Source organism: Salminus brasiliensis, chromosome 10 (assembly GCF_030463535.1).
Source record: "Salminus brasiliensis chromosome 10, fSalBra1.hap2, whole genome shotgun sequence".
Lineage (NCBI taxonomy): Eukaryota > Metazoa > Chordata > Actinopteri > Characiformes > Bryconidae > Salminus > Salminus brasiliensis.
The window spans coordinates 40,716,082-40,737,587 of NC_132887.1; the positions used below are offsets into that span (position 1 = coordinate 40,716,082).

General features: G+C 43.1%; 2 protein-coding genes across 6 annotated transcripts in view; one reads left to right on the forward strand and one right to left on the reverse strand.

Annotated features, from left to right (window-relative positions):
* The first annotated feature begins 274 nt into the window (after positions 1–274).
* jade1 (jade family PHD finger 1) lies at positions 275–16,641 on the forward strand. Of its 4 annotated transcripts, none has more exons than XM_072690131.1 (12): positions 327–1,943; positions 2,867–2,889; positions 3,501–3,586; positions 5,441–5,508; positions 6,225–6,382; positions 7,389–7,579; positions 8,359–8,570; positions 8,829–8,996; positions 9,221–9,337; positions 9,871–10,356; positions 11,591–11,708; positions 12,268–16,641. In XM_072690131.1, exons 3-12 carry the CDS (start codon positions 3,538–3,540, stop codon positions 13,221–13,223), a joined length of 2,523 nt encoding a protein of 840 aa, XP_072546232.1. In that variant the 5' UTR covers positions 327–1,943; positions 2,867–2,889; positions 3,501–3,537; the 3' UTR covers positions 13,224–16,641. The 4 variants fall into 4 exon arrangements, with proteins under 4 accessions (XP_072546233.1, XP_072546232.1, XP_072546235.1 ...); XM_072690134.1 differs by having other exon boundaries at positions 327–520; XM_072690132.1 differs by lacking the exons at positions 327–1,943; positions 2,867–2,889 and adding an exon at positions 275–306.
* Positions 16,642–16,831: 190 nt separating this feature from the next.
* Positions 16,832–21,506, reverse strand: part of ncmap (non-compact myelin associated protein) — an 11,631-nt gene continuing 6,956 nt past the window's right edge. For both annotated transcript variants that reach the window (XM_072690616.1, XM_072690617.1), the window contains exons 2-4: positions 21,192–21,295; positions 19,304–19,388; positions 16,832–18,560 (exon numbers count right to left, since the gene is read on the reverse strand). In XM_072690616.1, the coding sequence (XP_072546717.1) occupies positions 18,314–18,560; positions 19,304–19,388; positions 21,192–21,282 (423 nt within the window). In that variant the 5' untranslated portion in view covers positions 21,283–21,295 and the 3' untranslated portion in view covers positions 16,832–18,313. The remainder of the gene's footprint in view (positions 18,561–19,303; positions 19,389–21,191; positions 21,296–21,506) is intronic.

Genomic DNA, 21,506 nt, shown 5'->3' on the forward strand with positions numbered 1-21,506 from the left:
ACGCTTTGGCGCCCTCGCGTGGCCGCAGCAGTGTATTGCAGAGAAAGCGTGACACGACGTGTTTTAACGCACCCAGTCTTTTTTCGCTCTTCTATTATATGTTTTATGCATTTTTGTATAGTAAGATAATCATAAAGTGACCCCGAATAAGACCAAAAAAAACAAAAAGCAAAAACAAAACACAACTGGACATAAACGTGTCTGAGAAATGTGTATATTTCATGAGCTCACTTCGGGGCTGTCAGAGTGACGCTTGGCTGCCCTCTGATGGCAACGGAGGGTAACGCAGAAGCCAGCAGCACATACGTACGTAACTTGTGTACTTGTGTATGTGTATATGCGTGTGTGTGTGTGTGTGTAAGTGTGTGTTGTTGAGTGTGAGAGAGAGATTGTGTATGTGCGAGCAGGGGTGGGGAGGCGACAATCTGCTACCGTGCCGCCTGAACTCAAACTGTAAGCAGCAGCACTGGTTACAGCCACATAGAAAACGCCAACGCAGGACCTGCAGCGCCTCGGCCATGTAGGTACCCGACCGCGCTTCATTACATTCGCCGTTTCTGATGCAGCCGCAGGACCGGAGCGTCCACTCGGCTCCGCACTTTCGGTCTCGGGTGAAGGGGGGTTCTTTTTTTTAACCTTTGCTGGAGCTTTTTTAGTCGGAGCAAGACGGGCCGGGGCTGGAAATGTAGTACGTCATTAAAATGGCGCCAAAAGATTAAGTTCAGGGGGGCAAATAAATAAATAAATGGTGCGGTGAAGAAATATTACCCTCTTCTGACCCCGCCGGAGGGGCTACTCTCCTTCCCCGCAGAATAACGCGCTGTTTTCGGGGCGCTGGTGCTCGTAGAGACGCGCGTGCAGAAAACTGCAGCGATTTGTTGTTGTTTTTTTTTTTTTGTTGTTTTTTTTTTCAGTTCCTGCCTGTTTTAAACTTTCCCTCAGCGCTCAACCTCAAAGTAAACTAATATGAATATCACAGTATTTTTATGCATGTATTTCTGTAATCCTCCCCCTGAACTCTGTGCAGCTGGTTCCGGATCAGCCTGCAGTTCTAGTTGGGTTTGTAATGTTGTGGAACCGCAGCTGAAGCTCCACGTCCATCAAACAAACACGCCTTCCCCACAGGAGCACTTTAGCTATAACACATCATACTAACGTTGCTGTTAACGTTGATTTTAACGTCAGCGTCACGCGCGCAAATCACTTTTATTAGGCGCTGTTTACCAGCAGCTGTAAACAACAGCACGCGAGTGGACGGAAGAAGGGCGACACGCGCTCCGTATGCTCGCGCCTGAGCTGAAGTTGGTTCGTTAAACCGGGTTAAACGTTGAATCCGGGTCCGATTCGTGGGGTTTAGACGCGGGTGCGTTTAAAACGGACTAAAATTGGGGTTTTGAAGTTTCTAGTTTTGGACAGGCGCTCGCGCGGCCAGCTATGTCGTGCACGGGGGGCGTGGCCTGCGCGTGTGGATGTACGTGTTTCTGTTTTTAGCACGTTCTCGTTTCTGCCTCGTTTCTGTCCATTAACGAACCGAACCGAACCGAACCGTGTCCTTTTCTAGTGTGTTTTGTGTCTGTGCTGTTGCATTTAAATGTACCACAGCCGAAAACCCTGGATTATAAGTGAAGTTAATAAGTGCAGATCAAAGCAGTGATCTAATCTAATGCTAATGTAAATGCTAACAAACACAAACGCAGCGAATCAGACCGTTTTTAGTTTCTTTTTCTTTCCTTTTTTGTGTTGCTTGTTTTGTTTACCCTGGTGACGACACTCTTGTTGCGTCACAGAGACACTTTATACGTCATATGGGACGCCACAGCCGAACTAGGGTCACGTGATTTAAGGCATTGTGACGTTTGAGCTCTGCGAGTGGCTCGACTACAGTAAAGCTGAGCAGAGACACCGCAGAGACCAGAGGAGTGCACCTCCGAGCTGATAGACCTGTGAGATTGATGAGGATGAGGATGAGGATGAAGATGAGGATGATGATGATTGGTTTGGTTTGGTGATCAGGGCTGAGTTGTGGGCAGATGCTGATATCTGATGTTGCTGATGTGTGGATCCGCAGATAGCGACACGTAAACAAGTGTAAAATGTCAAATCTGGGACTTAAACCCACCTGGATCTGCTTTGCAGAGAGATATTTACACAGTGATGTTCAGAGGTTTTAGGACCTCAGTCCCGTCACTCTACCCCCCGTCTCTCAGCAGTGAGAGGGTTCTACTGTAGAAGCTCCAGATCTCATCAGATCAGATAAAGCTGCTGAACATGAATCCAGTAAAAAGGAGAAACAAGAGCTTCTCATTCTGAAGAAAGAAAGTAGTGAGATCTTGTCGGTGAGCTAGTCTGAAGAACAGAGCTCGGTTCCTCCAGGGTTCTCCTGGACGCCCCCCAGTCCAGCCAGCACAGCGTGGAGGATGTGTTCACCTCCATCATCAGCAGCAGCAGCAGCTCACCTGATTTACCATCATTAAGCCCTGATTTACCACCAAACCAGGTGTTGATCTGAGGAGAACTCTAAATAATACTAGACTCCATGAGAGAGGAGAACTTTGGAGATGTTCTAATGATGAACACAGTGATGGAGAACCTCCACCACTTTCTGTAGGAGTGTTATTATTAGTGTTTATTCTAATATCAGTGATTTACTGAGGAGATCAGCAGATCTACACTTTAAAGGTGGATCAATTGTATGTAAATGAGTTGGTTCTTATGACCTCAGAGAAACAAATTATTGTATTAAAATTATTTTTTTTATATGTGATAAATGATGACGGTCATTCTGGAATGCTGATCCATGTGGGTTTAAAATCCAATTGTTCTTTTTCTTTTTTATACATGATCATATAAAAATGATTGACATCAGCTGAATGCAGACTTTTCATATTGGTAGGTGCTTAATTATTAAGGCTGTAATAATAAAGGATTCAGAATACTGGGTTCATAATTTTATGTATTTTCACAATATTCTAAACAAAATATAAAAAAAAGAAAAAAATGAATGGATCTAGTTGTTGCATAATATTTGAATGGGTCTGGATTTGGGAGGGGGGTTGACTGCAAAATACCGATTCCCAACCTGTAGCGTTCAAACAGTAACAGCAGCATTAGATCATAATTAATATAATGCATGGCTGTTAATAATAATTAATAATATGATGGCTGTTCTGCAGTGTTGTTATTACAACATTTCAGTGTATTGTTACAAATTCTAATACTTACCCTATTATTATTATTCTTATTATTAGTATTATTTATAATGATGCTGCTTTTATTATTATTATAACAGTAAGTGCAGTTGTACTACTGCTACTAATAATGAGTTATTGTTGTTATTATTGCTATATTAATGTTCTGGTTAGTATAACCAGCTCATGCTCATATCGGTCAGCTGTGTTGTGAGCAGCTTGTTTGGAGGCAAACCGCAACTGTGGTCATTAACCAATGTCCGAGACCATCTGCTCTCTGTGTTTGGGTTTAAAATGAACTGCTGTGTGCAGACTGGTGAGGCGTTGGGAGACCGCGGGGCTGCTGACCATGAAGCGAAACCGAGTGCCCAGCACCAGCGAGGAGTCCGATAATGGCAGTAAGCAGTTTTTGCTTTCATCTTTCGCTCTCTGTTTACCCCCCCCCCCCCCCCCTCGCTCCTCCCCCTTCCTCCTCCTCCTCCTCCTTCTGTCTGTCTGTCTGTCTGCCATTTTTCATGATGGACTGAGCAGAACACACACTCTGCCGGTCGTACCTGCAGCTTTTCAAACCCTCATGTTTACATTCAGAACAGATGCAGCGTAGGTGCACGCAGGCAGGTGTACAGGGGGCGGAGACTAACCCACAGGAGGAGAGCAGGGTCAGGCAGCGGTTTTGGAGGTTCACCGAGGTCGTCCCAGGTCAGGCAGGCAGAGGTGAAGCTCCCTGTGGTTAGGCAAGCTGGAGATGAGTCAGCTTCAGATTAGCGACTAAGATCAGTTGGTCCGTTAGTTTCGCTCAGCAGTGCGACTGAAGATGCTGTTAGAGCCCCACGTCCCTCTTGTGTTTACCACGCTTTTAATTGCCCAAATTGTTCTATATGTCCAAATGTTTGTGGACACCCCTTTTAATGAATGCGTACAGCTACTTTAAGTTGCACAATTTGCTGATACAGACAATGCACGCACGCACACACACACACACACACACACACACACACAGTCTAGTACCTGTAGAGAAGAAGTACTGCCAATAGAATAGGACTCTCTGGAGCAGATAAACATCCTGACCCTATTGACACCATGCTGCCTAATGCCAGACGTGGGCTAGAGAGGGGTATAAAGCCCCCCAGCATTGAGCTGTGGAGCAGTGTTCTCTGGAATGTGGATCCAGTACTTTTGGATGGGATGAGGTGGCATGGTGATACATTATCCATCATCTCAACCTCACTAACACCCTTGTCGCCGAATGCAATCAAATTCTCACAGCAGTGCTTCTCTAAAATCTAGTTGAAAGTCTTCTTCTCTAGACAGTAGAGACACTGAACTCCAACAAAAGCAGGATCAACTCTTAAATACCTTTGATTTAAAAAGAAACAGTGATCGAGCAGGTGTCCCAATACTTTTGTCCATACATGTAATCAAATTAGCTCTGTTCTGATTTATATTATAGTGCCTTCTGAGCTGAAACCCTCACTACGTCTGCCTCAGTGGGCGGGGCTGAATGGTGATGCACAGAAATCGTCGCTATCACACAAAAGCCCTTTTCTTTAGATGTGAATCTGACAGTTGTTCTTGATACTGTTTCAGAATTTCATGATGAATGGACCAATAGAAATGCTCTGAAATGAAAAAAATCTTTTTACATTGACTTGCATTGGGACAGCATGCAGACCTTTCACCTTTCGCAAACTTTAAAGTAAAAATGAAATGGGGTCCTTTAAGGTCATGTTTCTCAGATCCAGTCCCGGGACTTCCACAGCTTAGTAATACTCACGATGTAACACACCCTCTCTAGACTCTAGAACTGAATCAGCAGTGTTCGAACACGCTACACACGGACTCTGAATCAAATCATTTTACATTGACTTCCATTGAAAGTACCTTTCAGATGGACTTTAGCCTGGGCAGCTAGACTTGTTAGATGTTCACTTTACTGAGCTGAGTCTGGTACATAGGTGCAACACTAGTGTATACAGAGTGCTGAGGGCAGACGGTAGGTTCTGTCCAGAAGCCCTGCCCGGAAAGCTGTGAGAGTTCAGTATCGGGTCCTGTGCATGCCGCAACACGCTGGTGCTGAACTCCTTCAGTTCAGATCCCCTGTCTGAGATCATCTGCAGTTTTTACTTCTGACAGCTTCAGCTTTTCCTCCGAACTCTTCCTGTCATCACCTGCCACCTGCGTAAAGTAGTATTCACTCTGCTCTCTCTCTCTCTCTCTCTCTCTCTCTCTCTCTCTCTCATTCTGTTGTCTAGGTAACTGCACGTCGTGGTCTCAGATGTCAAACTCTCAGAGGAGACGAGACGGGAAGAGACCCTCCGAGGTACCTCCCCCTACACACATTTTCAGTCAGTCAAATCATTCAGCACTCATGTTCTGAATTCACAGCCAATCAGAAGCTGTTACTGAACTTTCTGGATCTCTCATTCAAGTTACCCCCTCCGATCCGATCCTAGTCTCTTAAAGCTGAGTATCAACCAACACCGATCTGATCTGTGTGTGTTTAAATAATCCAGCCCCACAGTTTAGATCAGACGAGCTACTGATTAATCTGATCAGTAAAATCCCTTTATTTTAGTATCAGTTTGTATAATCAGACATTCTGGACTGACTGATGTAGTTTAGCCGAGACTTTTCTTAAAATGACTGTTTTATAGTGTTTGATATCTTATAGTCCAGTCTGACTCTCCTCCCTGACCAATCAGCTCCCAGCTCCTTACTTACAACACTGCAGTCTGATTTCCTTTATTAAAATATTTTAATAAAAATTTTTTTTCCCCTGATATGGGCCCTTTAATTTGATAAGATTATAGTTCTAAATCATTTTTAATACGTTCTATCAGTTCTGAGACCCATCCTGCAATGTGAAGTTATGAGCTATGCTTTCATATGATGTCAGTATTCAACACACATGATGCACATTACTGATTTAGCACACAGTGCTACAGTGTGTAGGTGGTCAGCTGGAAAACTGTAATTTTGGGCTGTCTCTCTCTCTCTCTGTCTCTCTCTCTCTCTCTCTCTGTCTCCCTCCTCCAGGTGTTCCGGACGGATCTTATCACGGCGATGAAGCTTCATGACTCATACCAGCTGAATCCGGAGGATTATTATGTTCTTTCTGACCCCTGGAGGCAGGAGTGGGAGAAGGGGGTCCAGGTTCCTGTGAGCCCGCACTCCATTCCCAAGCCTACAGTCCGGTACGCCCACAGTCGTGCAGTTCAGATATAATTAAAGTGATCGATTAGGTGAAAAGCAAACACACAGATGCAGCTGCTCAGACTGAACATGTTTGGTGTCTGAAATTTGCTTCTTTGGTCTTGTGCTGGAGATATGAGGCTAATGTAGCTAACAAGTAATGGAAGCTTATGTACACCAATTAGCATCGCACCTAAATCGTCACACACTCTCTCCTCAAAGCAGGTGGAGGTGTTCAGTCAGACCTGAGTAGTACGTGGTTTCCGACACTGTATGACTTACCGTTACCTGTAAACACGGATATATACAGTATGTCCAAATGTTTGTGGACATGAATGCATACAGCTACTTTAAGTTGCACCCATTGCTGACTTACACAGATGTGCAAATGCACACACACACCTTGTCTAGTCCCTATAGAGAAGCACTGCCAATAGAATAGGACTCTCTGGAGCAGATCAACATCATGAAGCTATTGGCACCATGGTGCCAAATGCCAGGTGTGGGCTAGAGGGGTATAAAGCCCCCCAGCACTGAGCTGTGGAGCAGTGGAGGAACTGTGTTCTCTGGAATGATGGTGGTGGAGCTCCATCCAGTACTTGATGGGATGGGATGAGTTAGGGAATCAAATTCTCACAGCAGTGATCCAAAATGTAGACAATTAATCAAACAATAATTAAATTTAATACCCTTGATTTTGGAAGAAACAGTGTATGAGCAGGTGTCCCAATACTTCTGTCCATATAATAGACCCATAAGCATTTGAGCTACTTATTAGCTATGTTAATATTTTAGTATTTTTTAAAATATTTTTCAGCACTAACGTGGACACTTGCAGAATAAGCTGGAGATTGTTCTGAGGTCTTGTTCACACTATAATTAGAGGACAGCAGAACTCCTCATGGTTGGATCTTGTGGCAAAAGCTGGCTTAAACGGTGCTAAAGTTTGATCCTAGTTGCTAATGTAACAGTTCTAGGTTGACGATCGGGTTGTTCCTCCTTTTGTAGCCTGGTGGCGGAGAAGTCCTCTGCCTTGTTGTTTACCAGACCGAAGAAGCTGATTCGCTCATGGGGCGCAGAGGCGACTGCGCTGGGGTACGTGGCTATCGGGACTCTTTCGGAGGGGATGTGTCGGTACGACCTGAACGAGGAAGACGTGGCCTGGCTGGAAGTGGCCAACAAAGAGTTCAGTGCCATGGGTGAGTGAGGGTTAACCTGCATTTACACAGCCTGAAATCACATATTAATAAAACAAAAATGATATTATTGAAATAGTAACCTAGAGTAGCCCATTGTAGAGTTGGACTACAAACTAACTGATACTGCAGCTCATTTGTGCAGTATTTAGAGGGCCTATATCAGGGGCACTGGATGTCCCTCACACTAATTGAGTGAATAAATAGAGATAATAAATAATGATCATTTTTAAACAGTCAGTTTCACTAAGCCATACCAATGTCCATTGTGCATTTTATATGTCCACCTATTCAGTCTACGACAGTTAAGCAGTTTGCACTGCTTTTTGAATAAAACATAAGATGGGTCAGCCAATCAGAACAGAGCTCATTTACATACATCTTATGTCTTAAAGGCACAGTCTGTTTAATTCTAAGGGATAAAGAGGAGTTGTAAAATAACTTATGTACTTTAAAGGAAAGAAAAACAACACAATGCCACATATGGGCCCTTTAACATATTGGCCGTTACTCATATAGGCCCTTTAACATTATGGTCGTTACTCATATGGGTCCTTTAAGATATTTGCCCTTATGCATATGGACATATTAACAAATTTTAACTTGTATTATGTTAAAAAAATAATAATAACATTATTTATTATTTTTTTTTTTTATTATTAAGTAAATAACAGTTATGTTTATTGTTCTGGACACATCTTAAATGACTGAACACATTGGGTTTTAAGTGTGTATGTGCAGCCAAAGGTCAGCTCTGTGTGTGTGTGTGTACCTCTCCTCAGGTATGCAGCTGCTGGATGAGAACACCATGGAGAGGGTCATGGAGGAGTTTGAGCACCATTGCTATGACAACATGAGTCACGCCATGGAGACGGAGGAGGGGCTCGGGATCGAGTATGATGAGGACGTGGTGTGTGACGTCTGTCAGTCACCTGACGGCGAAGACGGCAACGAGATGGTGTTCTGCGACAAGTGCAACATATGTGTGCACCAGGTGTGTGTATGTGTGAGTTGTTTGTCAAAGACCTCGTCGCAAAGTGGTCTCTCATCTATTGGCTGAATAAAATAACTGAATATTACAAATCAGCATCTTCTATATGTGCTTCTTTAGTATGCTAGGCTAACGTTGCTAACAGTCACTGAGCTTAGACTGTCACCAATCTCATTTCAATAAATAAACGCCCAAATTTGTATTTTATTACTCATTCAACTACTTACTCCATGTAATCAGAGATGTACCTCTGCTCTGCAGGCATGTTACGGCATCCTGAAGGTCCCGGAAGGCAGCTGGCTGTGTCGCACCTGCGCACTGGGCATCTCCCCTAAATGCCAGCTGTGCCCAAAGAAAGGCGGAGCCATGAAACCCACACGCAGTGGCAGCAAATGGGTCCACGTGAGCTGTGCCCTGTGGATACCAGAGGTACACAATCTGGGACGGTGTCTTACATACCAACATCACACTGCCTATCATATAATACTGTTCTATTTCCCACCAGCACAAAACATCACTGTACAACCTGATACACACCAGCACTGTATAAATATGAGCACAATACACACACCTCTCAATACAGCATAATACACAGTGCAACACAATACTCTCTCCCTCTCTCTCTCTCTCTCTCTCTCTCTCTCTCTCTCCAGGTGAGCATTGGTAACCCGGAGAAGATGGAACCGATCACGAGTGTGTCTCAGATTCCCAATAACAGATGGGCTCTGATCTGCTGCCTGTGTAAAGAGAAGACTGGGGCCTGCATACAGGTAATCAGCTCAGCTCAGATACAGCTGGTATGACTGTGTAAGGCAGGTAGCCTCCCTACAGTGCAGTAGCACCGACCGTGGTGGGCGGAGGGATTCCTGTAGTATTGTGCTTTTCCCTCTCAAGCACACCTGATTTAACTCGCTTGTTTATTGCCAGGTAAATTGCCAGGTGCTGGACTCTGGCCCCAGGTTGCCCACCCCTTATCTACAGCATGGCAGCCCTGTCTAGTCTGCTCCATTCTCAAATCACTTCCTTTATAATAATATTTTTATTATTATTATTGGTGTTATTATTGATGTTATAATTATTTATATCCTTTATATAACTATTATTAGTTATTATTCAACAGTTAAATTTAAAAATATATATATAAATAACCCCTTACCTAAAAGTGCAGGAGTGTGATTTGTATCTAATCATGAGTAACTATGTTTGTGGTTAAGTGGAAATTATGATTTTTCACAGCACAAAAAAGTAATAATATATATTAATATTTTTGGGATTATTTTCCTCTCCCTTGTCTCACACACAGTGTTCTGCTAAAAGTTGCCGCGTGGCGTTCCATGTGACCTGCGGCCTGCAGTTCGGCCTGAAGATGAACACCATTCTGACGGACGATGATGAGGTCAAGTTCAAGTCCTTCTGCCCCACTCACTCGGGGATGGACTGGGCCGGCGGCTACCCAGGAGCGAAAGAGGACGGAGGGGTCAGGGCGAGGGGGGCGGCCGCTGTCGACCCGCGCGGGCCGCACCTCAGCGAGCGAAAGCTCCGCGTGCAACAGCTGGAGGACGAGTTCTACCGCTTCGTTGCTCCAGACGAGGTTGCCAAGCACCTGCGGCTGCCGGCGGAGACTGTGGACTTCCTGTTCCAGTACTGGAAGCTGAAGCGGAAGGCCAATTTTAACCAGCCACTAATCACGCCCAAAAGAGAGGAGGAGGAAAGCCTGGCGCGACGGGAGCAGGAAGTTCTCCTCCGCAGGCTCCGCCTCTTTACACACCTGCGCCAAGATCTGGAGAGGGTAGGTTCCTCAAAAGCCATGCCCCGTTCCATGAGGACCAGGAATGTGGTCAGAGTAGGCAGGAGCAGGAGCAGAAGACACCAGTGAGAGTTCAGGGCAGTAAGAATGGCAGGTGAAGCCAACCAATCCCTGCTTTGCTCCGCCTCCAAATGACTCCAAATAAAAAGCAGTGCAGTTTTCAAAATAAACAGCAGAGTGCAGCAGCTTGGGTGCTACTTTACTTTGTGACTGAACAACACCACACAGTTTGAGATGATCTGGGTATGCAGTTAGCATCGTGCTAATTGGTGTACACAAGTTTCTAGTAATTGTCAGCTGCATTAGCCTTGTAGCTTCAGTGCAAAAGTGCAAGTGATACTGCGGTGGTGCAGCCAGGTATATTTCAACCCAGTGTGTGTAATTCACTTTTACACCACTCATAAATACGGATCACGCATGAGCGCCCCCTCATGGACAGCTAGTACAGCTCCAGAAGCTTGATCTGAAGGTGCAGCAGCATGTGAGCTGAGGTGGTGGAGTAATACTACAGGATTTTACACTAATATGACTGTATGGGTTACGCAGCGTTACACAGCAGTTTTGGAGAGAGGTTCTCCACCTGCAGCTCCACCACCAAAGGTCCATAGTGCAGTAGCAGCAGCAGCAGCAGCAGCAGCAGCAGCAGCAGCGTTCCGGCCCGGAGTGGGAATGCTGGAGACGCCGTTCTCCCTGTTCCAGCCAGTGGAGCATCAGCATGATCCTGAAGCTGCTGAGTTAAGGTAGAACTGATACAGGAGGATGCTTTAAACAGACCTCAGTCAAAGTCAAAGATCTGGAGGTGTGCTACAGCAGGGGGAAGCTAAGCTATGCAGAACTGAATTGAAGCAGTGTTTTGGGCCATTAAGGTTCTCCTGGAGATCACATCACTCCACACCTCAATGCTGGGGGGCTTTATACCCCTCCAGCCCACACTTGGTATTAGGCAGCATGATGCCAATAGGGTCATGATGTTGATCTGCTCCAGAGAGTCCTATTCTATTGGCAGTACTTCTCTACCAGGAGGTGACAAGCATGTGTGTGTGTGTGTGTGTGTGTGTGCATTTGCACATCTGTGTCAGCAACTTGAATGCACTTATGAGGGGTGTCCAAAAACATTTAGCGAACTTTGGTCCTCTGTGGTTTTGAAGACTGTATGAGGAGGACCATTTAAAGTGTGTGTGTGTGTGTGTGTGTGTGTGTGTGTGTGTGTCCACAGGTTCGGAACCTGACCTACATGGTCACCCGTCGGGAGAAGATTAAGCGGTCTGTGTGTCGAGTGCAGGAGCAGATATTTCATCACCATGTCAGACTGCTGGAACAGGGCAGACTCTCTGGTGAGCCCCCAATTGCACAGGAGGAGATATTACACTCACATATGTCACATGGTCTGAAAATCCTCCTGCAACAGTGTCATCCAAGGGGGTTATCAGGGGTCTCTAGTATATTAATTAAGAAAACCCATTCATTTAGTCACACCATGGAAAATATTAGAACTTCATACTGGATATTAATGTTATTAGAGCTTCATACTGGATATTAATGTTATTAGAGCTTCATACTGGATATTGATGATATTAGAGCTTCATACTGGATATTAATGATATTAGAGCTTCATACTGGATAATAATGTTATTAGAGCTTCATACTGGATATTAATGTTATTAGAACGTCATACTGGATATTAATGTTATTAGAGCTTCATACTGGATATTAATGTTATTAGAGCTTCATACTGGATATTAATGATATTAGAACTTCATACTGGATATTAATGTTATTAGAACCTCATACTGGATATTAATGTTATTAGAGTTTCATACTGGATATTAATATTATTAGAGTTTTATACTGGATATTAATGTTATTTCTATATTTTCTATATTTGCCTTTCAGGTGTATCTTCGACCAGGCGGTTGGAGGAGGCTATGTTCTACTTCCGGGCTGCGTCCATGTCTCTGCAGCCTCTGAGAGGTCATGCAGCTCAGAACAGTGCCACTGACCATTCCCAGAGGAAGAACGTCCTCCGTCACGGAGCCTCCAAACGAGGCCACTGCGAGGGGGAGGAGCCTGCCAAAGTGTCCGGCAGGGAGGCTTCAATCCTGGGAAAGCTGTCCAGCCCGGAGGGGGTCCTGGACGCTGCCTGTGGCGGCGCTGGAAGGGTCCAACGGAGCGAAGCAGCAGATCCAGCTACAGCCATGTACTCGGGAAGCAAAGGGAGACGTGGCGAAAACTCAAGGAACGAAACGGAGCGCCCCCTGGAAGAGCGGAGGAGGAAGAGGAGGAGTATGGTATGGGAGCAGCTGCCGGCGAGAGAGAAACACAAATCAGGGTCAAGAGTCATAGATGAGACGATGCAGAATTGCATCGTGGATCAGAACAGCGGGACTGATGGGGTGACGGAGGTCGACAGCAAAGAGTCTGGGCCTAAAAGCAGCTGTCCGGTTACAGTGCAGTCCAGGTATAATGGTTCTCTAAGGAGGACGAGTTCTAGTCAGGGAAAGTTGTTGGCCAACGGTACGTCAGCACAGCACATTAAAAACTGGGGAAGCTTCCGGATTCCGAAACGCAGCGACAGGTCATCAGGAGGAGGACACGAGGAGCCGGAGGGGCAGGACTTTACCCACTCGCCTGCTGTTAGCTCTCCGGATGAAAGCCCCGTCCCTGCCACCTCCCCTCCAATCAGAACTCGGCTAAGGATGGGCGCAGAGAGCCGCAGCTTCGCCCAGGAGACGGAGCACAGCCAATCGGAGCAGAAGAAGAGATGCCACACCCAGCGGCTTCGGAGTCACGATCCCATCACGCAGCGCTACGGGTCCGAGGTTTTACGGCGTGGCGTTCTCGCGTCGTAAGAGCGTCAAAATGTCGCTTACCGAGAAAACTTTGTGAAGTTACGAAGTTATGTGTCAACTTATGAAAATATTTTTTTTGTGTAATCCAAATACGAGCAGCACTCGGAGGAGCCACATGTAAGAGTTTTCTTTCTACATCTGAAATGGTCTTTGTAAGATCTTCATACATCAGTTGCAAACATCAGATCAGTCAAACTGAACAGCGAAATCTCGTTTCTAAAACGTGTTTATAATACAGATCAACTCTATTTTCAGAGAATTTAAAATAGAATTGTACTGATTTTTCAAATTCTCTGCCTACTGTTCTACCGTGGAGGTGAAGGGAAGCAGACGTCTGAAGCTCTAATAAAAGCTCCTCACAGACGCTGCCTGATGCCTGAGACACTGTTCTACCAGAGTTCTGAGAAGAGTTCGGCTCTAGAACCTGCTTTTAAAATCAGATCATTAAAATGGTGGAGGGATACATGCTGCAGGGTGTAGTGCAGCTACAGAAAGTAGTCCCTGAAGAAAATTATTATTAGTATTAGTTGAGATTCTCCACTGTTTTACCATCTTCATCATCATCATTCCATATACAACTTGTGTAGCTGCACTGGTGGGTTTGGATAGGAAGTAAATTATGGGCTATATCTGTGCTGTAGTCATGACGACCAACACCTGGTTCCCTTCACCGCCACTGTGCCGAAATCAGAGTGGGTAGGTTTTTCAACAGTGAAGCACAATTTCACATCAAACCTCCCCTCGGAATAAAGTATTCTCAAACGCTGAGCTCTGCAGAGAATTTTAAATAATCAGTGGAATTTCCCTCTGGAAACCTGCCTCCCCTTCCTTGGTTGAGTTTCTTCTGCCAAACACGAGAGGGGCAATGATGCACATGATACCAACTGCAAACATCAGTCTACAGCTTTTTTTAATGAATAAGCTATCAAACAATTTGCTTAACCCACTATTTATGAATTGCTGTGGTCAACAATATGGACCTTGGACTCCTTGGAAAGCCTGTATGAACTTACATGTGGCTCCTTTTAAGACTCTGTAATGGACAGATATTTATTTTTCTATATCGTACTTTTCTTGATGCTGCTTCTCCATGTTTTGTGCTTCGTTTACTTTCCTGAGCTGTTTTTTTTTTTCCCTCCCGCCCCCTTTTCTCCGCTTGTTGCCCAACGCGTAGTGCACTCGACAAGGTCTCAAAGGCTGACAGATAAGCTTATAATCAAAGACAGTCAAATTAGTCTGGCTAAATTTACTTAGCTTCGTTTTTGTTGTAAAAAAAAAAAAAAAACACAAAACAAAAAAAAACATGATTTCAGATGTAATCGTGTCTCAGATGTACTTATGAACGCTGGTATGAATCAAGTGATGAAACTCACTGACGTGTACAATCGTAACTAGCACTTAGTGCAGTGGTTTCCAGTCCCAGATGTGGAGACCCTGCACGCTGTAGACTTTATTTTTTTCTTTTTTCTTTTTTTTACTTCTGTGTTTTGTAGGTAGGGGAAGCGTGCAGCGCATCGGGAACCGCTGTTGTAGTATCGTATTTCCTGTGTGGGATAGAAATACGTGGCCTGCCATATCTGGCTCCGATTAGTTATGAGTGGTTCAGCACTTCACTGTCACCAGGAATCTCAAAGTTTTTTTTTTGTTGTTTGTTTTTTTCTTCCCGTCTTCGGGGCAGGTTGACCAATTCCAGAATCTATCCATGAAAATGTATTTATGGATTTATTTATTTTCCTTGATGAGCTTTGTATGTAAAGAGACCAAGGCCTTCTGTTGTCGTGGCATCTTTCTCTCCTCAGGTAATTCTTTAGTTTGTGTAGCTTTTTTGTTTTGGTTTCCCCACAAACATCCGACTAAACATTTCTCAACAGGGGTGCGCCACTGAGAGTGTGACCCAGCCCACAAATACACAAATACACTTATCTGTCTAGAAAACTGGCCCAAATAATTGCCTAATTACATTTTTTTTTTTTTTTACTATTTTTTTTGTATACACTCAGTGGTGTTAAAGGTGTGAGGTGTTCTGGCCTAATAATAATAATAATAATAATAATAATAATAAATAATGTATTGCTTTGGTTCACCAACATTCATCTGGGACATTTAGGGCCATATATGTACGTCAACCTGGCCAAGCAAAGGCCTGTTCCCCCAAAACACTGGCGTTAAAATAATAGCTTGGACATGCTAATGTGGCTAACAGTGAATGCAAGTTAGCATCGTTAAATGCTAACCGGTGGTTGTTCTGGTGGTCGTTTTCATTGCAGAGACTAGCTGGTCCACTCAGTGCTATTTAAAGCAGTAGCTTGATCAAGCCAGCTAATGCAGCTAACGGTGAATGGAGGCAAGTTAGCCGCAATTAGCATCATGCTAAGAGGTTGCATTTCCAGTGAGATTAGCATGTTGATTGAACTATTCCTTTGGGATCCATTGTCTTAGCAATGGTGAGGGAGAGGAAAGGGTGGTTCAATTGATGCTCACTCTACCTACCCTTTAAAACCAGTGTTTTTCCCCAGTCTGGTCCAGTTGATTCCCATTACTGCTCGCCCTCAGTGCAGCCGTGAGCTGAAGGCCCGGGACAGCTGTGTTGGCAGCTGGGAGGTTATACAGAGTAAAAGAAATATGGCGGATAGATTAGCAAACATTGGTCTAGACCCTTTAGTGGCCTTTGTACTACAGTGTTTTTTTGGGGTCTAGGTCTAGACTGATCCTAGGTCAGCTGGCTTAAGTGCATTCACTTAGAATCTGATCCTATATCAGCAGATGTTTGACACTTTACCAAGGACTGAGTTGAATCTACGCTTGATTGTTGACCTGAGACTGGATTACACACGAGGAGCCTTTCCAGCTAAAACAGAATCATGAATTTAAGATGAACTACTGTCTTAAAACATAAAAAAAAAGCAAAACAACCTGCATATCTTCAGCCTCCCATACATGAACTCCATTACCATGAATCCATATTGCACTAAGTTTAAAAAGAATGAGAAAAAAATTATGTATCGCAAATATCTGAAATCATGCAACTTGTTATTTTTTTTAAAGAATGATTTCTTCGAGAGCTTGAAAGGACTTTAAGCTTCGCTAAATGTCAGAGTTGCCTTTGGTCAGTATAAAAGTAGAATGTTTGCACTTGGACGTCTTTATTTGTAAGTATTTTTTTGTTTGTTTGTTTTGTTGTTGTTTTTTTAATGTTGTTTAGGCTAATCGCAAAACAGACTTCGGTGTGGTCCGAGTCAATCTTGTGCCTGTGTGGCTTTGGTTAACATGTTGCACTAGAATAGAGCAAGGCAGCGCGGCTTGACTATTGTTCTCTAAAAGTTATTTTTCACATACAAAGAGACCTTTTATATGAACAAGTGCTGCTGTATTTTTTTGTTATGCATCTATTTTGTGAATAAACCCCTTTGAGATTTAAGCCGGGAGGCCTGCGGTTGGTTTTGTTGTCCAGCAGAGGGTGCTGTAGCGCTTGAACCTGGAAGCAGTCTGGACCTGAATTGTTTGAAATTATTAGTAGTAGTAGTATTATTGGTAAATATATATATTTAAAATATTAAAAGAACAGACTGACTGTAGACCAGGATAAACATTTTAGTTGTGTTTAATTTTAATTTCAAACAAAAATAATAGAATATATCTCAGAATAGAAACATTTGAATGTGCAAAATTCATAGTAAACACAGTCAGAGCTGCTGTACTGCAACTTCCCTCCCTAACAGGAGAGCAGATCTCACTACTGCTCTTCCTTTTTGGGTTCACTGGAAACAGTTTACTTAATCGGAGAACAACACACACACACACACACACACACACACCGTATTCTTCACCCAGTCACATTCCATTAGGGATGGCCGATACCACTTGTTTTCGTTTCAGTCTGATGGTGATAATAAGGGCTAGTGCAAAAGGGGAAACTCAAATTTCTTACAATGAGTTTCAATGAAGATTCAGACGAAAAACCAGGACTAGAGCCCGACCGATAGATCTGCTGACCGTCTAAAGATGACCTGTGGTTTAGTCAGTGTACTGCCTATAAGTACCCACTGGTAACGGCTTTGCTAGGGTCCTGCGAGACCTCTGGCAAGGGAGCTTTGACAGTAGTACAGACTGAATTGGGGAATCTGTACATGAAACACCATCATGGTTAAAAAACAAAAGTTTGTGGACACCCCATCTAATAAATACTACAAAACTGTTTTTAATACCCTTGATTTCAGAAGAAACAATGAATGAGCAGGTGTCCCAATACTATGTATATGTACTATATTGACAAAAGTATTGGGACACTTGCCACAGTTTAGTCTGTGCTGCCCCAAATTAAACGTGCATTTGTTTATGAACAGAGCTGATTGAAAATAGAATTATAATGAAAAGAATTATAAATCCCCCAGTGCTACAATGGGTAACACTTAATTACCAATTCATATGATCGGTTATCTGTCATTTGTAGCCCCTGAAACCAGTATCAGTCTGAGAATCGGTCAGGCTCTAATGTGAACATGGAAAATTTTGGTCTTTGCCCAAAATCAGAATATTTAGTGGTTTAGTGAAATCACTCGAAATGAGCGGTCATTCGCTCAAAGCCTTTGCTCTATATTCAACCCATTATTCCACTGTTTCCAGCTTCCGCTTCATACAAACACAACTAAACATGGTTTTCAAGTTAAGATCGATTCTCAAAAGGAATCTCTGGGATTGGAAGCGTTGATACTTCAATATCAATCTGCCCATCATTCTATTCCACAACCCAGAAGTCATGGCGCTAGTGAGGTCCATCTTAAACTGGCTAGTCTTAGCGTCCGCTGGGTCGTCAGGGGGGACTGACACCTGGCCACAGTGGTTCAAACCAAAGAAAATCTCTGTGAATGGGCTCTCGGAGCCATAATGGATAGAAAAGTCCCCAGCGGCCCCCAGCGGCCCCCAGTGGCTCCCAATAACCATATTTGGCCCAGCGTGTTTTAGCGTGAGTAATGATCTGTTGGATCTGTCCTGACCGTCACCTTGCTCTCACTTTGTTCATTCTAGTGGGTTTTTTTCTTTGCAGGACAGGACCTTCTCATGGGACCCCGATGATGTCACAGGGGTCTGTGTTATGTGTTTCCGGACGACGGTGTGTCGTGTATTGTGACTACAGTCGAGCTGCTGGTCGTGCTGATCTGCTCGATGGGGCTCTGGTCCACAGTTCCCAGGTCCACCCGCGGTATGTGGAATCCATTTTCCCAAGATGCCATAGAGTTTCCCCGGACATTCGCCATCGCCATGTTGGAGTGTGTCGCTGACGTGGTTTTCCGTTGGTTGTTGGAGCTCCCGGCAAGCATCCGTGCAGCATGTGTCCTCCTGTCACACACACCATAACTAACTTATTGTGGTATACTGTTAAACATAAATATATAACTGAATCTATTATACTAGAACACTATAATATATACAACTAATAGTAACAATATTAATAACTGTAGTAATAATAGGATTATGCATTATTTTGAATGATCAGTAAATATACATACAGTAGTAGTATATGATACTACTACTACTACTACATACTGTATGTATATTTATTTATACTAACGTTCATATTTAACATTAACAATATTATAAAAATGCTAAATTATGATTATATACTTATTTTTTATATACTATTACTACTCTTATTATAGGTACCTGCATATATTTCATGCTGTTATGATGATTCCAATTTAGTAGTATTTTAAGATTATAGCAAACATTATGTAATTATGCAAATATGATGCAAATGAATTGGTCCTTTAACCTTCTATAAAATAATGCTTACTGTAAACATGTTGCTTTTTAATCAAGTTTTTAAGGTTTAATTACACAAAGCAAACTTAAAATAAGGTTCAACTCTGTGTTAAGGAGGCCTAACTGACCTAAAGGATCAGTGAACGACCTTTTAACCCCTAGTATAACCCTCTACAGGATTCTTCGTCCACTTCAAAACTTCGTTCCCCATTATTAACGTTTCCCTGAATAGCCTCTTCACTGTGAGCCTGGCTTCTAAATGGACCTGCAGACACAGAGGCACACCGCGGGGCACAGTAATGTATGGAACGTGGACTAACCTGTTGTACGTCTTCAGGATGATTAGGAGGATGGCGAGGATGATTATGATGGCGATAACAATAATAGCAATTATGGCTCCTGAACCTGAGAAAGAGAGTTTGAGATCATTTCTTAATTCTGAATCATTTTATTCTATAATTGTATTTAGAATTTTATTGATGCTACATCATAAAATGGCTACACTATCATATTGAGTGGTACTTGGTAATATGGTAAAAAAACTAAAGTTTGTGGACATCCTATCTAATGAATACTACAGAACTTTTTTTAATACCCTTGATTTCAGAAGAAACAATGAATGAGCAGGTGTCCCAGTACTATGTATATGTACTATATTGACAAATATATTGGGACACTTGCCCCAGTTTAGTCTGTGCTGCCCCAATTTAAACATGCATTTGTTTATGAACAGATCTAATGGAAAATAGGAAGAAATGAACCGAATCCAGAACTGAAAAGAATTATAAATCCCCCAGTGCTACAATGGGTAACACTTGATTACCAATTCATATGATCGGTTATCTGTAATTTGTAGCCCCTTAAAACCAGTATCATTCTGAGAATCGGTCTATAATTGAATTTAGAGATGAATAATCACAGCAAAATCAGCTGTGATGCTGAAATGCTGAAAGACTGGAAAGTCTTCTCCGTGAATACGAGAGTCTTTCTGCAGTCAGTTTGTAGAGGAGAGGAAAACACTGCATTCTACACATGCCATAAACAACAAGTACACATAAGGCCAAATAGTGCACATGCATGTAGAGACATTTCCCAGCTGCAGATCCTGTTAAACGCATGCTGAGTATTTACATTATGCCTGTTATGCAAGCTACGATTGCGATAATAGGCCTTTTGTGGCTTTGCCCATACCGATGTATTAGTAATGATGGTTATGATATTTGCAGTATTGTGAGTGGCTATTCTTATGAATAGCTTTTCTGCAGCAATGCTGACGGACAGGATGGTTGAGTTTCTGCACATGCAAGACGTGCTGCTCTGCAAAAATGCTCTGGCATTGCAGTCTATTGTGTTGGGAATAGAACAGGTGTTTAAAGGTAAAGAGTCAGAGTTAGTTCTGAGAGGAATTTTATAGAGATCAGAGAATGTTGAGCAGTATCAGAGTGTGTCTGACACCTCCGGCAGGTCTGACTATAACAGCCTAATTAAAAGGAGAGAGCCAGAAGGTAACACAGACACGGGAGCTCCCTGAAACTCTAGCGTCCATCTGCTCCACCGTCCACAAACCTGAGTGATCGCGTGTAAGCAGCGAGACGACAGCTCCATCATCTCAGTGTACTACAATTCCCTGTGTCCACGAACCCTGGACCTGCAGCCCTTATCTAAGGAACATTAATTACCAAAAGCTGAACTAAACAGATGAGTTTCAGCCTAGATTTAAAGACTGAGACTGTGTCTGAGTCCCGAACATTATCTGGAAGGTTATTCCAGAGTTGGGGGGCTTTATAACTACTAAGGGAACTACTAAGAAGCAGCACCCTGAGATCTAAGTAATCTTGATGGTTTGTGATAATAATAAGATCCCGCAGGTACTCAGGAGCGAGGCCATGTAGGGCTTTATATGTTAATAGAAGAATTTTATAATCAGTGCTGATAGAACTGGACTGATATGGTCAGATGTTCTAGCTTTAGTAAGAACCCTGGCTGCACCAGCTGAGGTTTATTGAGGTTCCTGCTGGAACAACCTGACAGTAGTTCATTACAGTAATCTAGCCTAGCTTTTCTGCGTCCTGTAGAGATAAGGAGCCTGTGTTCTACATTATATATATATATATATATATATATATATATATATATATATATATATATATATACATTTATATAAATATCTATATATTTTAAATCTATATAAAAAAAACACACACTTACTCTGGATGAGGATTTGTTGTGAGGACTTGGTGGTACTGTTTTGAGCTACGGTGGTGAAGTTGGTCACAGGATGAACTGTGGAAGCTTGCATCTTCAGCAGCGTACTGCAGCAAGAGAGAAACACATCTTAGGAACGTTGAGTATTGGAACATTTACATTTTTATCATTTTAATGTAATATAAATACAAATATTTCACTTTTTTACTTAAATAACATCTCATATTGATGATCACCACCCCACCTCATCCCCATCTCCCCATCTAATCCCATCCAAAAGTACTGGATGGAGCTCCCCATCATTCCAGAGAGCACAGC

Coding starts and splice junctions, on each gene's coding strand:
- jade1 (XM_072690130.1), top strand. CDS start 330: ATGTGTATATGCGTGTGTGTGTGTGTGTGTAAGTGTGTGTTGTTGAGT. Junction 6,383..7,388: donor ATTCCCAAGCCTACAGTCCG/GTACGCCCACAG, acceptor CTCCTTTTGTAG/CCTGGTGGCGGAGAAGTCCT. Junction 11,709..12,267: donor GGAACAGGGCAGACTCTCTG/GTGAGCCCCCAA, acceptor TTTGCCTTTCAG/GTGTATCTTCGACCAGGCGG.